At 37.6% G+C, this 21,838-nt stretch overlaps 2 protein-coding genes and 1 long non-coding RNA gene across 8 annotated transcripts in view; 1 reads left to right on the forward strand and 2 right to left on the reverse strand.

The window, feature by feature from the left end:
- Lasp (LIM and SH3 domain protein Lasp) overlaps nt 1-21,838 on the forward strand; it is a 30,567-nt gene that overhangs the window by 3,656 nt on the left and 5,073 nt on the right. For all 3 annotated transcript variants that reach the window (XM_017144331.3, XM_017144332.3, XM_070215380.1), the window contains exon 2: nt 14,032-14,126. In XM_017144331.3, coding sequence (XP_016999820.2) covers nt 14,032-14,126 — 95 coding nt within the window. The remainder of the gene's footprint in view (nt 1-14,031; nt 14,127-21,838) is intronic.
- On the reverse strand, nt 1,551-3,084 carry LOC108059200 (uncharacterized). 3 transcript variants are annotated; one of them, XM_017144337.3, is made up of 2 exons: nt 2,946-3,018; nt 1,551-2,880 (listed from the first exon to the last, which is right to left on the reverse strand). In XM_017144337.3, the coding sequence occupies exons 1-2, from the start codon at nt 2,977-2,979 to the stop codon at nt 1,754-1,756; spliced, it is 1,161 nt and encodes a 386-aa protein (XP_016999826.2). In that variant the 5' UTR covers nt 2,980-3,018; the 3' UTR covers nt 1,551-1,753. The 3 variants fall into 3 exon arrangements, with proteins under 3 accessions (XP_016999826.2, XP_016999825.2, XP_044250595.1); XM_017144336.3 differs by having other exon boundaries at nt 1,552-2,884; nt 2,950-3,082; XM_044394660.2 differs by having other exon boundaries at nt 1,553-2,880; nt 2,950-3,084.
- LOC138913072 (uncharacterized) lies at nt 12,767-13,829 on the reverse strand. Of its 2 annotated transcripts, none has more exons than XR_011418647.1 (2): nt 13,259-13,829; nt 12,767-13,101 (listed from the first exon to the last, which is right to left on the reverse strand). It is a non-coding gene; the product is annotated as an uncharacterized lncRNA (long non-coding RNA). The 2 variants fall into 2 exon arrangements; XR_011418646.1 differs by having other exon boundaries at nt 13,162-13,829.

Consider the following 21,838-nt stretch of genomic DNA (forward strand, 5'->3'; position numbering starts at 1 on the left):
GCATCGCTGACGGCGCTTTGTTAATCGATTTTTGATACCACCAACAAAAATTAAAACCAAACGATTCGGAATGGAGCAGAGAAGTCAGAGTTGTCTGCTAGACTATAAAGTGGGCCTGAGCCCCCGTGCCTATATCCTCTGTGGCTGCCTGTTCTGTTGCCAATTTCATTTATCTCTCAGCTTTATATTTTCCTTCCTGCCGCATATTCCATTTAAGGAAAGGGTATATTGGAATTTCAGGAACCGATTGCCTAAAAGAATTTATACATTTTATTAGTTTGCGAAACATATTCAATAATACCTTATTTTCTTTTTTAGGAAGTTTTAAAAAAATATCTATAAAATTTGTTTTTTAATAGGTTACAAAACCAAAAGTTAAATACATATAAGAAATTGATTTCTTTGGTTTAGTATTCGTATAGAATACTTGAATTAGGGAGTTTCAAGCTACAAAAAAATGTTATAAAATATTTTCAAAATATTTAAATTCAATTTCAAAAATCAAAATTACAGAGTATCCTCAGCGTTGTATTTTGAAACTTGTACCATTACCAATAGTAGTCATTGTTGCATTTGCGCTTTATTTTGCACGAAATATGTGAGTTTGACTTTTTGCTTTGCGCTTTGTTTGGCTTTGGCCTGACTTTTCGAGCTGTTTTCGATGTTTTTTACATCTTTTTTCCAGAGTCAGAGCCACGACGAACGATTATTTCATGCTCGCAAGGAAAGTAAATGACCTCTTTGTTGTCATGTTGTCATGGGAAGTCGGTGGGGATCGAGAAAGAGCGCTGTGTAGCTCCCTAGCTTTAGGTATAGCTGTAGATATAGCTATAGGAACGTGCCAGTTTTTGGCCAGCCTTTTCTGGCCAATTTCGCAGGGCCTGCAAAGAGGAAAGTCGAGAGTAGAGAGTAGAAGTCACACAAAGAGGCAGCGAAGCATCAAAAATAAAAGCGTCGCCGTCCGTTTGACTTCGTTTGCCACTTAACGAGAACCCCCCTTTGGCTCCTGCGCACCTCCGCTCCTGTCGTCGTGGCACACATTTGCACTTGCCTGACCCCGCCGATGACCCCTCTTTTGGCCGCCCCAATAGGCCATCACTTTTCACTGGGCCATGTTTTAATTTTTGCATCCTCTTTGAGTGACAAATGACTGCAACAACAAACTTCAAAGCAGTGAGAGACGTAGGAAAGAATATTAGCAAAATTGATGCGCTGAAAAAAAAACTAACTGATCAGGTGCGAAAAAATATATTTAACAATATATATTGTCAAAGTTACTGGCTCCATCTAGCGGCCATTTCATATTTTGCTCATAACTTGTTAATGGATTGTCCGATTTAAAAATGTTCTTTTACATTTCGATAAGTTTTAATAAACGCAACAAAATAACATTTAAACTCTTACAAAATATGTAAGTATGTATGCGCCAGGCTTATTTAAAAGTCCTTTAAAACATCAAAGATCACATAAAAAATGATATTTTGAAGTTACCAAAAATGTGAATGGTAAAAATAGTGGGTTAAAAAAAAACACAGATTTTAGTATTAAATAACTTTTTATTTGCCAATCTATACCAAAAAAGATATGTTCAATCCTCTGGGGTCTGTCGATTTCAAGTCGACAGCTCGCATGCTAAAGAGAGATTGGTTCTCGAAATTTTGATAATAATTTTGATTAAACATAACAACTTTAAACGCACAAAAACTAACTGATAAATTTGCATTGGTTTGGGCCTTGAGTCGTCGGGGTCTGCCTAGGAGATCAACATGCTGGGGTCCAGCCACTTGCGCAACATGACCTTGTTCTGGGCCAAAAGGGCGGCGGCCTCGAGATCGCCGCGTCTGAAGAGCCGCTCATCGAAATCGAAGAGAGATCGATGGGCCGGCAGTTGGACAGTGTGTTTGCAGGACTTCACGTGGCCACGGTTGGGATAGGGTCCCTGTCCAGCCGTCTGCTCAGCCAGTATGCGCTGCATTTGCTCATGGTGATGGTCCAAATAGGCGAAGGCCTCGGAGAACTTGGGCGGGGAACTCTGGAGACTCGTAGGCTGCGGCGGAACTACGAGCAGAACTTCAGACTTGGCCTCTGCCAGTTGCTTCTGCTTGGCCTTCTTGGATCTCTTGGACTTGGATTTCGAGCTGCCGGCTGATGGCGTTTGGGAGTTGCTCGGCTTGGGGTTGTTCCCCTGGGCAAGACGAGACTGCGGCGCCACCTGAGCCAAGTTCCGCTTGCTAGTATTCACCTGGACATTGTGTGGCTTAGACTGCGATGGAGGATTCACTTTGACCTTGGCGAATGGAGAGTTTTTGGGGCTCTGGCGCGGCTTCACCAGCGGCTGATTACCGGCCCGCTTTAGACGTGGAGATAGTACCACCTTGACCTTGAGCCTGGATACGGGATGCGATTCCACGGCAGCGGCATAGCTCATAGGAGTTGGGTTGTCCGACAGGAAGGAGGAGGATGTGGTGGGAAGACTGGAGGTGAGAGGTTCCTCCTCGAGGACCATGTAATCGCCCAGGGGTTTACGACGAACCGGAACAAATTGGCAGGAAGGTTCTTTGCCCCTATTACCACCAGCGGAGCCAAATCCTCTTCCTCCTCTTGAATTTACAGCACTGGGATTTTTTCCTCCAGTATTACCTCCTCCGGAATTACTTCCTCTGGAATTACCGCCTCTATGGTTACCTCCTCTGGAAGTGCCTCCTCCAGAATTACCTCCTCTGGAAGTACCTCCTCCAGAATTACCTCCTCCGATGGCCAAAACATCATTGCCTCGGCAGCAGTTCCGGCGCTTCACCACCACCGTCGTGGATCTGGGTCTTGGACTCGCCAGCTTGGTCTTCGTCTTTGGCTCTAAAGCTGTGGGTGTTGTGGCTGGCTCTGGCTTACATCGGGATACGAATCGGGGATTACTAAATCTACTTAAGGCGACACTAAGCACTCACTTACTTTGGCTTTTCGGGTGAACTGGGATTTCATTTTTTTGTTTGAGTCTCCACGATTCGACAGTCACTGTTCTAATAGAAATTTGATAACTAGCTCTCATTTGACAGCCAGTATTGCCACCCGTGCGGTTTTTAGGTGTAAAATAATAGGGTTCTACTTAAAAAACAATATTTTTTATAAATCATCTGCAAAGGCTTAGAAAGATTACTTTTAATTTTTTAAATTATTTCAAAAGCCTACGTAAATATTTTTTTCAATAGGGTTGCCACATTTTTTAAAAATATAATATTCGATTTATCGATATGAAGTAGAAACAAATGGAAAGAACTAATATTTTTTAGTTGAGATAAATGCAAAAAATATCTCTTGAAATAAAAATGGAAAGTGTCTGTTATAGATTAAAGCCAAATTTTTTTTTTAAGGCAAATGGTAGACTGACAGTGAGTATTATTTCTTTCTGTGCCACACTCTAAAGACTTTTTCGCTTTCGGAAGCCACGAAGGGGCTAAAGAAGAATGACAATAGCTTTATGTATTTATTTATATACATTTTCTCTCCACTCTTGACTGGGCCTCTTCACCTCGCTCACTTCACTCAAAACTCGAAACTAAAGTTCACTTTTGCATGACAATCAATTTTTCACTCCGCGGAGGATGGACAATCATGCGGGGATCCAGGGGAAAAGGTGAGGGAAATGGTCGGGGAAAAGGGAAAATGGAAACTGGGAGTGGGGTGCATCAATTGAGGCATGAAAATAAAAGTGGTCAAGCAGGCAAAGAGGAAGAGAGATGCAGCGATAGAGAGGGACAATATTTCGACTTGTCACTGTCTTTGCATCGCCCCTTTATTGCAATTTGCTTCCCGTCTTTCGTTCTCATATCTTTTCTATGAGATCAGTCAGATATAGACATAGATATAGATATGGTAAATTGTGTAACTCAAACAGACTTTGTATAAACAAATTCGGTTGCAACAATATTTAGTTGTATTGTAAATGCAATGTTTAGTGAAGGTTTTAAAAAATTATTTTCTTTTTTAATTTCAAATTTACAAGGGCTTAAATCTTTTTAAAAATGTCTCAAAGGATATATCTATTTAATACCAAAACAATTAATTTCTTAAAATAGCTATTTTTAAATAAAAAAAAATATTAAGCAAATAAATGACATTGTATAGATTATTAAAAGCTTAATTTTTTTGTATATATTAAATTTTTAGATAAGATATAAAAAAGGGAAAACGTTGACAAAGAGCAATGAAGTTAGCTAACTTTTCCCTTATTTACCTTCTTTGTGCACCTTAATTATCGTTTTTCCGGTGCCCTGTTGCCTGAGAACTATTGTGGTTCGTAACTTTTGTTTCACTCCAAGATTATGCAATTTTCTGTCCTCGAAAGCCCCCCTCTTGTTACCACTCACTTTCATTGCACTTTAATCTCCGAGAGAATCTTAAGTTTCTGCTCCCATTTCCACTCATTGAGACATCGCCTAATTAGACTTCGCTTTCAAGAGGTTCGCTTGCCAATTTTTTTTTTCTCGCTGAGATGGAAAGCAAATCAAAGACGCAGAAAAAAGACTGAGAAACTGCGACCAAAAAGAGAATTTTCTATGCCTACAAACTTCAAAGTCAAGATTTCGTTTGGCCAGCTTTTTTTCCAGCAACTTGGCGTCTTTTGTGTCCCAAATTGTAAATGTAACAAAAAGTTTTGTCCAATTCGGAAAGTGGAAGTCGTCGTCGTCGTCGTCGTTGTAGAAGTTGTTTGAAAACTTTAAATAGCTTCTGCTGCTGCCTGTGGCTTGTATTATTTCAGTTTTTTCCGTTCCGAGGGCTTTCCCTCCAATTAAACGCTTCCCATTGTGGGCCTTGTATTGTATAATTAATTTCGATGCTCAAATTTTGACTAATGACCGAAAAAGAAGAATGGTTGAAGATGATTGAAGAGAGTCTAAACAAGTTTTTTGGGTCAAGCTTTTGATTCTTCTGCAGCTAATTTCGCTTCTCCTCTCCTCGGTTTCCTGTTTTGGATGTCTTTTAATTGTTTTCCCTCCCTCCAGATTTTTGTCTTTTGTTGCTGAAATTATATTCATGTTAATGCGCATTTGCTTGCTATAAGAGGGGGGAACTTCCCTCTTTTGTCACTTGTAACAAGAGTTGGACGCACTCACTTGACTCGGAATTCATGGGGAAAGAACAAGGAAAGAACCGAGGGGATTTCGGAATATGTTCCTCCTCCTCGAAAGAATTGCTTTGTTTAAATTCAATTGATCTTTATTACCTCGCCCAACGGAGATCCCAGGGGAAAGATCACTCGAGAGGTCTGCCAACGACTCGTGTAAATTGTGAAGGGGGAGACAACAAGTTGAACTCGCTCGTCTTCTTGGTCCCTCTTGTTTTTATTTTATCATTTCTTTCTCTTAAGCATTTGCATTTGACTTTCGTCGTCATCATCCAATTGATTCCACCCCTCCTCATGCAAGTTTTCAATGAGGGGGATCTGTAAATAGGCAGGGTGTTCTATGTTTGGTGCTTTTATTGCATCTGTGATGGGGATTATTTATAGAGGGCAAAGGGCCAGAGATGGATAAGTTCAAGTGGTGGTTGCATGACTCTTGAGTTGCCTTGCACTTGAAATTCTTTTTTATATCTTGTAGTTTTGTATTAATTTTAATATAATTATTTTTAGTCTTACTATTCTAGTTATGAAAATCCTTTATATAAGGTTTTTGATTAAAGGCATTTTGATTGACAGGCTTAAATCGCTTTAATGTGCCGCCTTGTGTGCTCGTTGCAGTGAACTCTTTTCTATTATTCAACTCTGCTCCACATTTAACCCCAAACCGCATTCTGCTGCCGCTGAACTTGTGTCCCACATTCAAAAGTTTCGCTTGTTCGTCTTGTGTGCTAAGAGTCCTCTTAATTAATAATTAAATGACTCTTTTAAGACTTGTACAATACATGCATCCTTACTTCGTAATCTGATTGGATATTATATCATCCTTTTTTATATAAACTTTTGCTAATCACATAAGCCCTGCCACTCGTATTTGTATTTGAATTTCCACTTGCCATTTGGTTTGCAATGTGTGGGAATCGCCTTTTGTGCTAGCAGTGAAAATTCAAATAGAGCTCTTAACTGGTGGGAAAATGGGAGTGAGAGAGAGGGAGGAAGAGTATGTGAAGTTTCTGACGTTTATAAATTAAACAAGCAAAATGCTGAAACGTCAGCAGAACTGAACACAACTGAAATGAACTGAACTGAGAGCAGAGCCAGAGGCGGCATTTCCTATTGACTTTGCTAATTGACTGAAGCGAAGGGCCAACGGGACGGGAAAAGGGGGTGAAAATGGCGTGAAAAAGCTGGGACTAGGTGAGTTTTGACTCACTGTCCAAATATGTAGGGATATGTTCTGACACACTAAATATTTCACAGAAAATAAAACTGTTTTACAGAAAATTAAGAACTTTTTGTGACCTAATTTGAAGCTAAAAATATTCACAATATATTAAGACTATAATCCACGCTTTAAGTTATTTTATTCAGAATTAATCTCCCAAGTTCTACATAGTTTGAAAATGGAACTCAATATATAAATCATATAAGATGGCTAGCAAGAAACACTTTGTTCAAGTGGCGGCAATTGGAAATGAAATCTTGAATTGATAATCAACTTTGGCTCTTTTGTGTGGAGTGTCACAAGTGATCTACAGCCGAGTTTTGTTCACAAATCACTTTCTAATTGGTGTTATCATTTGGCTCACACATTCGGAATGTGAATTCCCATGGGGCATGGGTGACCCCCGAGCGTATGGTAATCGTTAGATGCATATTCAAGACCCTGATCCACCGCCTGCACAGATGTCAGGCAAACAAAAGAGGAAACATATATCACCGGAGCGTTGGTAATGCCCAATTTAAATAGAGAAGAGCAAACAGACATTTGATTGCGTAGAAGAGGAGCATTAGGCGTTCAGCCGGCAGTTTCCCCCCATGAATACACACTCGTTTCCCCTGGGCTCCACGAAAAATAGAGAAAAACTCACTGCTACTCCCCACGTGAAATCAAAACCCACTTGCAGTTGCCAGCTGCTGTGTCTTTAGCTTCTGCTGATGACGCTGATGGAGGAACTTTACTTGAGAGTTGCAGTTCCGAGTTCCAAGTTTGAGTTGCGAGTGGGCGGGGGCGTTTCGGAGTCACACATATAGAAAGATATGGGGGGAATCCGCCTGATGAGGCGGAAGTGAAAGCGACCAAGCAGAATTAAACCGCTTCCTCTCTTTTTAGCCTGGGCTTTTGTGCTAAAGCCCACTCATATGTGGATACCCTTGATGGTAGAAGGCATTATAATTGGATCTATTATGGTATTTTAAGTGGAAGAAAATATTATTTAAAATTTAACTCATTGCCAAAATAGGTTTATTTTTAAAACAATTTATTCCAGTTTTTTTTTTAATTTTTTATTAACTTTTCTTTTATTGTTTGAAAAAAAGGTATTAAGTTTGTACAACCAGAAAATTCCAAATCAATTTGGGACCGACTAATGTGAGCAATTCAATTATGTAGTTGCTAAGGTATAAAGATAGTATACATATCTATTGATAAAACTGGGCGCATCTAAGATTTGATAACATTATCAATTGCAAATGGAATCGATTTTGGGAAACCTTTAGGCCGATAAATTCTAATGTGTGATAAATAAAGTATCAAAAAGACAATGCTAACGAAATAAATTGTTCAAATAATTCGATAAATTTTAAGAGTGAAAGTACTTTTGCAATCACAATTTAAACCCGGTATTTACTATACTTTATAGGGTGTTAATGTATTTTTTTTACTGCTAAAGATCCCAGCCCGTTTGAAGGGTAATAAAAAAGTCTGCTGACTGGGATTCTTGAGTGGGTTTTTATTACATTTTCTTTTGGCAAGCATTAGCTGCGCCTTAACCCAAAAAAGCCCGTATTTGAGTTCAAGTTTTTGGTCAATTTAACACGCCGCCTGGCCACGCTCTGTTTGCGGCACGCCAATTGTTGTTTATAAGCAAAAAATGCGTGCTGACGTAAGGTCAAGGTATGTATTTTTATTTTGAGATTAAATTCGACGTACTCACTATCCATCCACTCCCAAAATCAAAATACCCAAAAATGGCAAATAAAGAACTGTCATCGTCGAAAAGATCCCAAAAGTGTTTGCTTTTGGTGAGTCATCGATCAGAGTCTACAATAACTGATTGAATTTCTTGTCTGTCGGTCTGTGGGACAATTGTCGTATTTGTCTGACTCTCCTTATATGGCGGCCCACACATGACATAATTGTCATTATCAACAGCTACAACAACAACTGCTCGTTGATGAGCGTTAAGTAAGCCAGCAAATGGTTTTTAATTGTAGTTGTTGTTGACGTGACCAGTTTAAAGCCCATTTTGGTCATGCTATAATTGAATATTTACCCCAGGCGGTTGGGTGTTTGGTTCAGTTAGGTTGCGTTTGCTTATGCAATTCTCACTTCATGTTTTTCCATCTTCAGCATTTTCACACGCCCGAAAAAGGGCGGAAAACAGGAAAAACCGTTTGTATGCGGTATCTGGTCAAACAGATCTCTTCCCATACCCATTGATTGGAATCTACAAGTTTTCAATTTGCTTGAACGCGCTTTCAATTTCATTCAATTGAGTTAGGGGTTTTTCTTTCTTTTTATTTGAGTTTTAGCTGATGGCTAATTAAAAGTTTTTTTTAGGGGGAAAGTCGAGGGGAGGAGGATGTCATAAATTGAATTTGATAGACAAAGTTGGAGCTCTGTTTTCTGTGACTTGGATTGCCTTTGTTTGAGTTGCAGAGAGAAACTGAAACTTGTTGTTAGATTTTGCAATTACTATGTGTGCACTTTTGCACAGCCTCTGTCATATGCATACTTGCTTTTTGCTATTATATCTGCACAATCAAAAGGGGGAAAAAAGAGAGTGACGTAATCTTCCAGCGAAATTGTATACCGTCAAGTCTCGAAATAATGAACTGAAATCGCACCAAACCATATATGGTAAAACCTAACTTAATACCTGGGTGCGCAATCTTATAGATTGTATTTGCGGATTCGTAGAGTTTATTTATTTGCCCGATTGCATTCCTTAGATCTTGAGTCATAATTGTTGTGAAAGTTGTGAGATAAGATGGGTGAGCTCCCAAAGTAAATCCAATGTGGGGCATTATGAGAACATGTGGATCATGTTTGCCTCAACCTCATTCCGTTCAACATTCTTTTAGCCTTCATGTCACTGCGTTCGGTGTGGTGAAATATATTTCTTTACACTTGAGCAAAAGTATTTAAAATTATGCAATAAATTTCATGAAACTGGAACTACATTAGGAACTTAGAAAAACTTCAATATAATTAAAAATAATAAATAAATAATTGTATTAATATTTTAATAAATACATTTTTTTATGAGGACCTGGAATGTGGATTCTATTTTTCTGTGTACCCAATTTTGCCATAGGAGCAACAAGCTACAATTGATTAGAATCGCTTTTTATGGTTATTATTTTTTCCACATATTTGCACGTACACTGACTCGTATCTGAGAGCACAGATATAACCAAATTATTTGTTTATTAATTTCATTTATTCTCGGGTGTGGAGGGCAAGAGATCGGGGCCACCAACTGCGTTCGTTTCGCTTTTTATTCGCATACTTTTTTATTTTTCCCCCTTTTTCTTGCTTTATTTTGTTGAGATGTTTTGCCGGCAAGAATCTGGGCGATTCGCAACCTAATGCTGCAAGAGAGCTCTTCGTGTGCGGATGACTCATTCTCCAGCAATGTCGAGTGCGCTAAGTGAAGAGGGCGGAGAAGGGGTTTCTGCCGAGTTCAGATATGGTGTTGTCTTCTGGTGGGGACAACTCCATTCCACTCCAATCCACTTTAGCTACAGTGGTCCATGCTAGACTAAAAGTATTTTTAAGTGATCAGAAATAGTCATTGGAATTCGAAGATGTATTTGTATTTCAGCAAGCAATTTGAATGTGAAATATTTAAGAAATCAAATCTAAACAATTAATTAACATTTTAAAGAAAGTTTTTTGCGTTTACTTACCTTATATAAATATAATTTCAATACAAATTTTATATTGTTTACCTATATTTTTATCTTATTAAAAATCGGTAAATTAAAATCATTAAAAATTTTAAAATCATGAATGACAACTGTGATTCCTGTTTTATTCGTCTTCACTGCGACTATTGCCTGTTTTTTCTCCACTTTGATGGTTTCTCTGGTTGTTGTTTTGATTAAACCGCTTTTGGAGTGGGGAATATGGGATGTTATGGCTACGCAGAGTTAGCAAAAGAGACGGCAGAGTTGATTTCAAATCATGATTAATATCTTATGTAAAGTTGACGGGGGGAGTTCTACTTCTTCGACTCCATTCCGTTGATAGCTCATAACGGTACCGACTAGACGAGCATAAATAACAGCTTTTTAAGCGCTGCAGCTCGTCGAACTTTAATTTGTGCTCAAAGAAAGCTGAGAGGCATTTTCCATCGGACAATGGACCAGAAGCGTCTCCCGCTGAATAGCCATAGAATTCCTTCCTTAACTGTTTTTGCTGACCGGCAAACAAAAACCAAAACCAAAAGCCCAGAAAAAGAATAACAACAATAAAATCTGGCAGGGAACAACAATGCGAATCTGGATTTCAGTTTGCTCTCATGTCTGGAGAGTGTTTGCCTTTTGCCGTTTGGCATTTGAAGTGTTTATTGTCCCAAAACTTTTGTCAATTCACTTGTGAAATACTCTTTTAAGTGTGAAACTCATAACTTTGCGATAAAGCTTGTTTTACGGGAAAATGGTAAAATGGACTGAAGCGTTAATAATAGTTTTATTTAAATTATATTTAAAATAATTTATTAAGGTATCTAGCTTTCTTTTAAGAACTTTTAAACATGTCTTTCATTTTTATTTTTATATAGTCTGAAGACTTCTTAAAACATCATATTCTTTAATCATTTGAAGGGGTTTTTTTATTGAATTAAATTTTACACCTATTTAAGAAAATAAATAATAAGATATAAAGAGTAGTTTCTGCTTCGGCTTTTAATGTTTAAATCTTTTCACATAGCTAAAGGAAACAAACAATCGTTTGGAAAATTATTCTCCTTGAGGACAATGTGAAATTTTCAATAGGATTTCACAACCTCTACTTCAAGTGTCATTTACAACAGATTTTAAGCGTTTAAGTTTTGGAAAAGGAAAGGTGTTGGAATTTGCAAAATAAAATAAATAAAGTAATTAAAGAGAAAATGCTTTCCCCAGGAATTCTTCTTATTTTAACATAAATGGATTCTTTTTTTGTTTCATATCTGTTCCCATTTCCAAATTTAACATATCTGTTCCCATTTCCAAGTGCTCCAGTTTCGTTTCCTTATGCAAATTTAAAGAAATCACTTTGACACTTCAAGTCTGGTTTATTTTTTCTTTGTTACACTTATAAATAGATTTTTTTCCAAACCAAATTCGTTTGTTTTTGCGGTTTCTGCTGTTGTTGCTGCTCATTGCCCTCATTTGTCATTCGTTGGCTTTGGCTTGCCGTTGGTAATACGAGATTTTTCTACCATTTCGTGGCTCATGCCAATTGTTTTTATCGCCACTTGGGTCGAAAAACGTTGAAAGCGTGCAAATTCGAATGCAAATTTAACACCTCGTCGTGGTTGACAGAAAACAACCAACAACCAACCAACCACCCAGCAATAAAACCAAAACAATGCAAAACAACCCAAGAGGAAACGTTTAACTTTTGAAAATTGAGCCGCAAATTGAAAATCAAGACGAGAAGCGAGCAAAAGTGAAAAAGTGGGTTAAAGCGGGCATGGAAAATTGAAATTGAATGCAGTTGACGGGGGAGACGTACTCTGTTCGTTGACCACCAGACGGTTACCTCACCACATGCATTTAAATATAAATATATACATATATGTGCATTGCAACATAGAGATTCACATGGGCACTCCTACAAAAACTGAAAAAGTAACAGCATTTCGTTGCGAAAGTGAAACTGAATTGCAGCTTCAAAGACCACAGAAACACGAGTCCCGATTTCTAGTACAAATAAGGCAAAAATTAAATACTTAATCCATCTTGTTGATTCAGAAAAATAAAATACATTAAAATAAGCTTTTATTTATTCGAAATGTATTTTTTTAAAATTAAATATTTATCAAGAACTCATTTACAAAATATGTCATATTTCATTCCCAAATTTTCCAAATTTGTACAATTTTTATGTTGTCGATTTTTGTTTGATTATTTATAAATGAAGCTGAAGTAGTCCAGGTATTCACGATCATTAAAATATTTAAAATTAAATATTTACAAATAATAAAAAATCCCCTTAATAAGATGCAATATATGAGGCTAACAACGAAAACGTTTTTTTTAATATACAATCATATTTTCATTAAAATTAAATGCATGCAACGTTATGTTTTGACTCACATTTAAAGACCTAATTTTAAACCGTTTAAAGAAAGTGCCAGCTTAAGGCAATTTATGTCGGACTGCAACGTTAGTTCAATTGGCCATATACTTTAAAGCTCTGCCCCTGTTACGCATGCGCCCTGAGCTGGAAAGTCATTTGCTTAAGCCCAGATCCAAAGTCAGGTCACAAAAGGAAAATCCGATGATTTATTCCGGTTTCAGTTCAGTGGGGTCAAAGATTGTTTCGCTTTCAGCTTTTCTCTTCGGGCCATGGAATGTGGTAAACTTACTTATTTCGTTTTTATTTCACATATTTCTTTCAATCTTTCCTTTTTTTTTTAGTGTTTGCGTCCATCAAACAATTAACTATCGTATTTTTTTGTTTCTACACTTTTAATTGTTGTTTAAACTGGTTTTGCGTGTTTTTTTTTTTTTTTTTTGTTTTTGCCAGCTTCCAGTGGCAGACAGCGTTGAAAACCAATTAGGAGATATTTTGTACTCCCATCTGGCGTCTCTTTCGGCAAATGTATGCCCCTCTCTTTCGACTGCTAATCCGCAGACAAGTTAATCGTTTGTTGACCTCCACGTCAAGGATGGCGGCGGGGTGAAAAGGGGATGTGTTGGGGCTCCATTGCGGTTTTGAGATTTTTTCCTCTTTCGGAAAATTTGCATAACGCGTTGCAGGCAAACAACTAAAAAAACAGAAAAGGAAAAATACTACAGACACCAGAGACGAAGTCGAGCTATCAAACCAAGTTCCATCACAAGTTCTTTCTCTGGTCGTTGTGAAGTTTTGTATCCGAGTATCTGTGAGATGCAAGTTCTTCTCCACTTCATATGCCAACTCACCACAAATCACGCAACATTTTCAAAGTCTGTTTGTCTGGCTCTCATCTGTCTGCCTTGGCCGAGCTTATCTAACCAGTTATCTCGACTGAACGGTACTCACTAAGATATCTACTTATTCCTCGCCTTCATCGCGTAGTTTAGTTCAGACCTTGAGATATGCGGAAACTTCGAGAAGAGAGATGTACTAGTTAAGGAGTACTTTGTGATTCTTTTTATAACTTTTCTTCCCGAACAATAAACTTTTTACAAAGTTTTCTTGGTTTTTGTACTTTAAGGAATTTTTAATTTAAATTGATCTTTATATATAAGAGGTTCTTTCTTTAATTATACCATGTAAATTTAAAATTTACATGAATAACAGAAATACCAACTGTCCAGAACAACTTGGTTAAATAAAACTTACAATAAATTTCTTTATAACTTCTATGTTAGATTATAAAAACAAAGTTTAAAAACTGAATCTTTTTGGTTTATAGAAATTTGTTGTTTCTGCTTTCTCATTTCTTTCCGTTAGTCTTCCAATTAATTTTGGAGGAAATATATACGCATAAATTTCTAGTTAACGGAACGGCAAGAAAAACCTTTGAGAGCGCTTCTTATGCTTGGCTTGCTTTTGGCCCAGACTTTTCAGTTGCACTGCGCCAAAGAGCAAAAGCAGCAGCAGCGGCAGCAACCAAAAACAACAAATAGCAATAATAATATTGCATTCTCAACAATTTCTCTGATTCTACCGTTTGTAATTCAACGTTTTTTCCCCTCTTCTTTCGTTTCAGACATGGCACAAAACGTGTTTCAAATGCACAGAATGCGGCATGACGCTCAATATGAAAACCTACAAGGGCTACAACAAAATGCCCTACTGCGAGGCGTAAGTTTAACCAAGTTTTTGCCACCCCCTAACCCAGAAAATCCCCCCATACCATCCCATCGCATTCGCCATTTGGGATCCGGATCCTACGAACAATTGTGGAACACAGTGGGGGCAATCACGTTAAGTCTTATCGTCGCACCCACTCGAAATCGGAATGCGATGGAGGATGGTCAACCTTGATTTGCCTCACCTCACTCACCTGGCAATCTTCATTAGCGTCGTTTATCTAATCGCTCCAGGGAGATAGTGGGAGTGCGCCGCCCCCCCTTCTCAACGAAGATAACGTTTAAATTCACTGGAAAATTGCAACGAAAAAAAAAAGAGAACCCTCGAATGTGGGTGAACAAAAAGTGCAGCAGCTGGTTAGGGAAAAGTCCGGGCGGGATAAGGAATGCAGACTGAGTTCGAGAGTGCAGAATGCGGAAATGCAGTTGTGGGCCAGGCGGACACAGTGTTACCCACTCCAGTTCACCCGGTGAACTAGTTAATTGTTCGTTTGATAACGGCAGCTGCTCCTAATGGGGTTTAGATTTAATGGTTGCCGCGGAATTTTTTGCAAATTTCAACTGCTGTTGGCCTCTAGGCGAAGTTATGATTGAATTTTTATATAATTTTATTTAATTTGTTTTGGATCAATGTTATTTATCTGGAGTTTATTTAAAACCGGCGACAGCAGTGTTAGTATTTCCATTGAATTTTATTTTTAAAATTTGCTAAAGGTTTAATTCAGGGAACGAAAATAACTGTTATTGTAAATTTTTCATACAAAAAAATCACGCACTTAGAAGGGTCCTAAAAATTTTTTAAATACGCCACAATTTTTATTAGCCATTGTAGTTTACAAATCCGTAATGATTTTTATTTTTTGATTTTTATAATAAAACTCAAAAAATAACTGTTATTTTTTGATTTTTATGAATAACAGTTATTCTTTTGACATTTTTGAAAAAATGAAATAATTAAAAAAAACATGATACCCGTGCTTTTTATAACTTACTAAAAATTTGTTAAAAAAGGCAACCGCGCATATTTTATACCTATATTTTTTTAAAATTTTGTTTACCCACAAAATCGCCATAAATCAAGTTTGAGTTTTATTTTTGATCACGACGAATAACTGTTATTTGTCAACTTTTATTATAAAACTCAAAAAATAACAGTTATTCTTTGAGTTTTACTTTACAAATCAGAAAATAACTGTTAAAGTGTGATTTTTAAAATAAAACTTATAACAGTTACGTTCCCTGGTTTAATTAGATTTTTACGTATGTATTTTTAAATATTTTATTTATTTCAGTATCCCGTTTATTAGTTTTAGTTAGGTTCTCTAAACTTTTCATGTCTAAACTCCGTGAGCTAGTTTTCCTTGTTGAAAACCAGGTGATCACCTCTGCCACTTAGCGTTTTCGCACACACAGAAGTTTTCCTGTTTCCTGCTGAGCTGTTCAACTCGCGAATCGCATGGGGAAGAATTTGTGTCACATGGGGGCGTTCTCGGTTTCCGAGCCCCCTTTTCCCATGTCGAACTCCACCCCTGGCTCCGCTTTCCGCTGTCATGTTCATTGTTGTAGACAATGTCAGCACACATTGGACTGGGTAAGCGGACAAGAGAGCAAGTGTTTTGCTTTGTATTGTGGCCAACACCACCAACTCCAACTCCTCCTCCGTTTGCCCAATTTTTTGCTGCAGTGCGTGGCTGCATTTGCTGGCCTTGAGCCAAAAGCCAGGGGCGCAGCGCACGGGGGGTCTGGGGGATCGGATCGTCCTCTTTGGGGGCTCTACTAGTACTACAACTACAACTACTACTACTAGTACATTTTGTCCTGCGACTGCTGCTCTAATGCAGATTTATTGTGGATGCCACCGCTGCGGGAATAAAAATTCCATGCGGATTGAGTTATGCGTCCGTTAGCTCCATTGCGCAGTGCCCCCTCTCACGATTTCCCAAACGAAAACTGTAATGTCTGGCACATCGTATCGTCGTATCACATGTCCCGTTCGCTTTGTGCGAATTTTCACTGATGTCATCGCCTGCATAAATTGCAAAAATGGATTTCAGCAATGTGGTTTAACGGAGTGGAGAAGTAGCAGCGCGGCTACGCCCCGTTTTCCGCTGCCGGCACTTTCACTGCATTTCCTCGAACCGTTTGCACCTATCCGGCCAAAGCTGCTCCCCGATTACGTGACGCCACGTACGGGAATCCGGAGCTTCTTTTTGCCCGTCTTCGAACTAGATTTTTATGCGGGGTACTTGCGGTCCTGAAGGGGGATTTGGAATTCCCTTTTGCAATCACTGATTTGAATTCTGAATCTGAATTTGTATTAAGTCGATACAATTTAATACAATATATCTAATCGAAATCTAAAATGAATCAACTGATCTTTAAAGTATCGAATCAGAAGTAAAATTATCGAATCAATATTATAACTATCGAATCTATACTAAAACTATCGTATCGATAATAAAATATTGAATCAATGTTTAAGCTATCAAATCTATTATGGTAATTTAAAATATTTTTTAAAACAGAATTTGAGGTCTATCATTGTCACGAATTCAATAAAAACAGGGTATTTTAGTGAGATAAAAGAATACCAAGTTTGGCTTCCTTACATTTTACAACTGCGGCGACTTCAACTTCCACTTTTTGGTTTGCATTTTATAATTGCTTGAGAAGTTTCGCCTGCCTGTCTGGTTATTCTTCGGGGCCTTCTGTTAAGTTCCGTCTGCAGACAAAAGATAGTTTTCCCAACCAGTTACGGGTCAAAACAAAGTTTTCATAGTGCCATAGTGCTTTCTTGGGCTGAGAGGTCAGTCGCCCAGTGGGGATAACACGATTGCAATAAATTATGAAGTTCATTCGCAGGATAAATGAGGGAAACGTGCAATTAAAGTTGGGCCACATATGAAGCTGAAGTGCAGAAGACAACTGATTGTTAATTCGATTTGAGGGCCATGCAAGTGATGGTCTAAAGGAAGGAAGTGTTTAAAAGGAGTTCCCGAAGATGGATGGGAAACATTTAATTTTGGATATTACAGTTTAGATAAGCTTGTTATTAGTTAGTTATTATATTATTAGGAATTGATTTATAGATCAATGAACAAGTAAACCAATTACTGGTTTTGAGTTTCAATGAAAATAGCTTATGTGTTAAGAGTCTTGCATTGCAATATCAAACCAACAAGTTGGTAATTTAAATAAGTAAATACTCTAAGATTAACTGAATATTTTAAGCTTTCTTTTGTAGTCCTGTTTATTCAGAAAGGGATATGTTCGACTTTGCACAACTTGGAACTTATGGATAAATTTCCTTCCCCAACAAACGAAACTTTCTCCTCGCCCTAATTGCATCTTGAAGTAGAGCTTCCTGGCCGTTGTCTACCTAAGGCCGAAAGCAGAAGACAGGACAGGACAGAGCAGGAAAAAGGAGCCGGCTTTAGGCCAGGATATGCCAAAAGTACACACACATTTATGCACATATCCACATGTACATGTGGGGAGGAATTTCTATTCATACAATTTTGTATACATTACATTACCAGGCCCCATTTAGTTGGAATTGAACTAGAAAACGAGATGTTTACAATGTCTTGTTCGTTTTTGTGTGCACTTTTTTTCGCATTTATTTAGTATTTCATTTCGTTTTCCCTTACTTGGGTAGAAAAAAAAACTAAGGGGGCTTGCGAAACATCTGCCGACCAGAACTCTGATACATTTGTATATATCATTGGCATTTATTTATTAACATAAAAACCCACTGAACCATGGTCATGCAACCCTACATCCCAAAAACCCCGCCCCCTGTGCCACATTTCTTCTCGTCTTCTCTCATTTCATTTTGCATCGCATTCTTTTTTTTTAACTTTCGTTTGGAAACGCGGCTTAAATATCCGAACAATACAGGGGGTTATATGGGATATATGTATACATGCGCATATATCTTCGTCTGATTACTTAAGCCGCCCACAAAAATAGAAAACAAAAGTGACAACAGCCACAAAAACCTTTTCAATTACCGAAAAAACGGAAAAAATAGTTGGGTCAGCAGACTTGGCAGCCTGAGAGATGGGGCATTGTCTCATTTTTCCACTGTTTTATGCTAAATACAACATTTTGTGGGTCGCTCGTTTAGCTTCCGAAATGAGCTGGGAGTGGTGTCAACAATTACCCCGGGGACCCCGGGAACACCTTTCTTATCTACCTTTTCAATATGAATTTTTAAAAGCTTTAAACACGCGATGCCGTTTTACACACTCACTTACTCCCTTTCGCTGTCTGCGAATGGATTTTCGAACTTTTATGCTCACTTTGATTGACTGCAACGGATTATGAATACCGATGATGACGTTGATGGGCCAATGCCAAAAACTTTGGGGGGCTTATAATACGTAAGGCCCGAGTGAGGGAAAGGGGAGGCAGGGAGTAGATAATCGTGTTGGTCGGACATGCATTTAATTTCAATTTTAATGCTTTTGCAAATTATGTGTGAAATGATTTCTCTTTTAGTTACGCAATTTCAGCCAGCGAATTAAGGAAATTATTTCTTAATGAGAAAATGATTTTAATCATTCAGAGTCTCAGCTTTGATATTGGTTTAACCGATATTTCTTCGAATCGAAATTTCACTCTCAATGGATTTTAAATTAATAAAGATTTTAAAAATTTGATGAAATAGTCACTACACCATTTAAACTTTAATGTAAAATGTTTTATTATTTTTAAGCCCAAATACTTGCTTGACCAATTCGAAACTGATTTTTAAAAACATAGTGCCTGTATCGCTAATTAAACCAGTTTCAATTAAATATTTTAAGACTTTATGTACCTACTAATCTAACTAACTAACTTGAATAACTTTAAAAGGAATGATAATATTATCTATATTTAGTCGACACCGCCATTATAAATCCAGTCCGGTGTCAATCCCATCTTATCTATCATCGCCAGTATAAAGTCGTAGGTGCCTCTCCCTGTTTTTATGTTTTATACTTTACATTGATCCATTGCACAACAACAATGACATCGTCGAACAACAAAAGACTGTCATGGTAACTCAACACCAATCGGCGTCACTGCTTGTTCCACATGGAAGAAAATATAAAAAAAACAAAGAAATAGGAGTAAAAAAAAAAACAAGAGTGAAAAACCAGAAAAATATGTTGACATCCAATGAATGTCCGAACCGTTTTTCTCGTTTAATGTGCTGGGCTGGTTTTTGGGTGGATTGCGCTTGGATTGGATGGTCTTTCGATGTTGGACGATGTGGCCACCACTACCACACGATGTAGTCCAGTTTGATGGCCAGGAATCCAGATCTCCTTCCTTCCATCAAAAGCAATTTGTGTGGGAAATCATTAGCAGCGGGAAATATTAATTGACTTCTAGATACCCTTTAAAAAAAAAAAAAAAAAAAAAAAAAAAAAAAAGGAAAAGATATAAAAAAAAAATATACAAAAATATATTAATTGAATAAAAAAATCAAAAAAAATGCAATAAAATATTTTCATGCTATGTGATCAAGTAATGATATGCATATTTAAATATAATTAATAACTAAGTAATAATGTATTTAGTTTGAAAACTAGAATGCACAATATTCGCATTTTAAAAGCATTTTTCAGCAATATTCTTATTTAGTCAGTGTAGAAGAAAATGTGGAGAAATTTATGGGCAACAAAGCTGTTGTTGGTTGCTCTGCCTTTCCGTTGCTACTGTTGTTGTTGTGTATTGTTTACAAATAAATTAAAATTCTTTGATAATAAAAAAGTAAAGTACAAAAAAGGAACAACAATCGCATCATACACATGCATTGTTGTTGCTCGACTTGGCCACTGCTGCTGTTGGTGACGTGCATGTTGCTGTTGCTGTTGTTGTGTTGCTGTTGTTGTTGCTGCTGCTGATCTATTGGGAACGTGCTGAGACATCCGCTGGTGGTAGCCGCTCGCCAATGTCGCCTCCGGGCGCTTAAGCATTGTTATGTCATCATTACCAGCAACCGGCAACAGTAGCAACCAGCAACAGTAGCAACACCAACAACAGCAGCAGCAGCAACATCAGCAATGTGTGCCAGCTACAACAGCAATTTGACCGACCGAACGCAACGGCAATGCGGACGATGCTTTCTGCGGTTCGGGCTTTGTACTTATTTTGCCCCTTCCCTCTTTGGTTCTACATATCTGTGGCACACTCACGTATACATGCAACACATATTGAACGATAAAGCAAAGTAAAGCAAAGCTTACAGCGGCAACAACAATGCATTATTCCCCTCCTTGTTGTTGCTCTTGGGTATACACTTTTTGATGGGTTTTACTATTTATCTGAGGTACTTGTGGTACTTAAACCAGAAGGTGTAAGAATTCGATTTTGTAAATGCTTAGAAACGATATTTATTTCAAATCATCGTAATTTATTGGAAATTACTTTTATACTGTCTTTAAAAAGAGTTTGTCTAAATAATTGTATTTCTAAATAATTTTGGGTGTTTCGGTTTATGAAATATATAAGTTAAGGACTTTTTTGTTCGTGTAAATCATTACAAATTTTAGGTATCCGCTTCACAAAAAAAAAAGCAAAATCGCATATCGTTTTAACATGAAATACTCGTTTCGAGCATATCGAATTTACAGGGCAGCATATCAAGTTACAATTGATATTACATAATGTAAAATCGATCTAGGCTTCATATCGATTTATTTTTTGGGTGTAGAGTAAATCCAATTCGTCTCTATAAATTCTCCATAGACCAAGTCTTGTTGTTTGGAATAGACCTACATGCATCGGTGCTCTCTCAATGATTCTAGCTCTGTTGCTGCTTACACGCTTTGGTCATTAAACGGCCTTGTGCCACTATCAACTATCCACAATATATACCATTATACTATATAGCTTATACCATATACCGTGCCATACCATCCATCTCGGTAGTGGTCACCTCTGTGCGTGTGTGACAGTTTGCATTGTTTTGTCGCTGGCTCGCATTCCACAGTGATTGCAACTTATTTTGCAGTGGGAGAATGAACGTAGCGATGTGAAAACAATGCCCCCTTCCACCTTTCGGGGCGCCAGCTGTAGGCGATTAGAACATAACATCGCTAAAAAGCCCATAAATATTCTATAAACCCAATCGACTTGCATGCAATTACGTTTACAATATGGTTATATGGTGGGGGCCTAATATGGCCAAAAGGGTGAAAGCGGTGCTTCCCCGCCATGAGTTTATCAACCTCACGAGTCATCGAGGTTGGTTATCAGTTGTGTTGTCCAATCGATCGATCGATTTGCCCGCTGATAGGTTAAAGTACTCCGCACATGGCCGCAAACAAAAAGAGCCATGAATTTATGGAACTGCCCTGCCTGCGTGTGTTTGTTCATTATGATTACTTTTGTATAACAGATGCACCACGATGCAATGCCTTGCTGCTGCCAATAATTAAATTGATGTATTAGTCTATGGGGATGAAGCGGGGAAATTGTTCAGAAAAATATCGATGGTATTGTATTTTGATTTCATTCAATGATGGTTGAGGTTCAGTTTTAATAATTTATTTGGGTTTTCTTAAATGGTTTTCTATGGCAAAAACAAAATAAAAATTCAATACAAACATTGCAAGCAATTAAATTCAATGAGTATTATCAACAAAAATCAGTAACTAAATCAAAATAATTTATTTAAGGTTGAGGATGATTTAAACTTTTTAGAAACTA

This window comes from Drosophila takahashii, chromosome 3L, assembly GCF_030179915.1.
Source record: "Drosophila takahashii strain IR98-3 E-12201 chromosome 3L, DtakHiC1v2, whole genome shotgun sequence".
Lineage (NCBI taxonomy): Eukaryota > Metazoa > Arthropoda > Insecta > Diptera > Drosophilidae > Drosophila > Drosophila takahashii.

What these genes read in the sequence shown, in the direction of transcription:
- LOC108059200 (XM_044394660.2), bottom strand. Translation starts at nt 3,046, where the DNA reads ATGAGAGCTAGTTATCAAATTTCTATTAGAACAGTGACTGTCGAATCG. An exon ending in AGTTCACCCGAAAAGCCAAA is followed by an intron (nt 2,881 to 2,949) that starts GTAAGTGAGTGC and finishes GATGTAAGCCAG; the next exon opens with AGCCAGCCACAACACCCACA.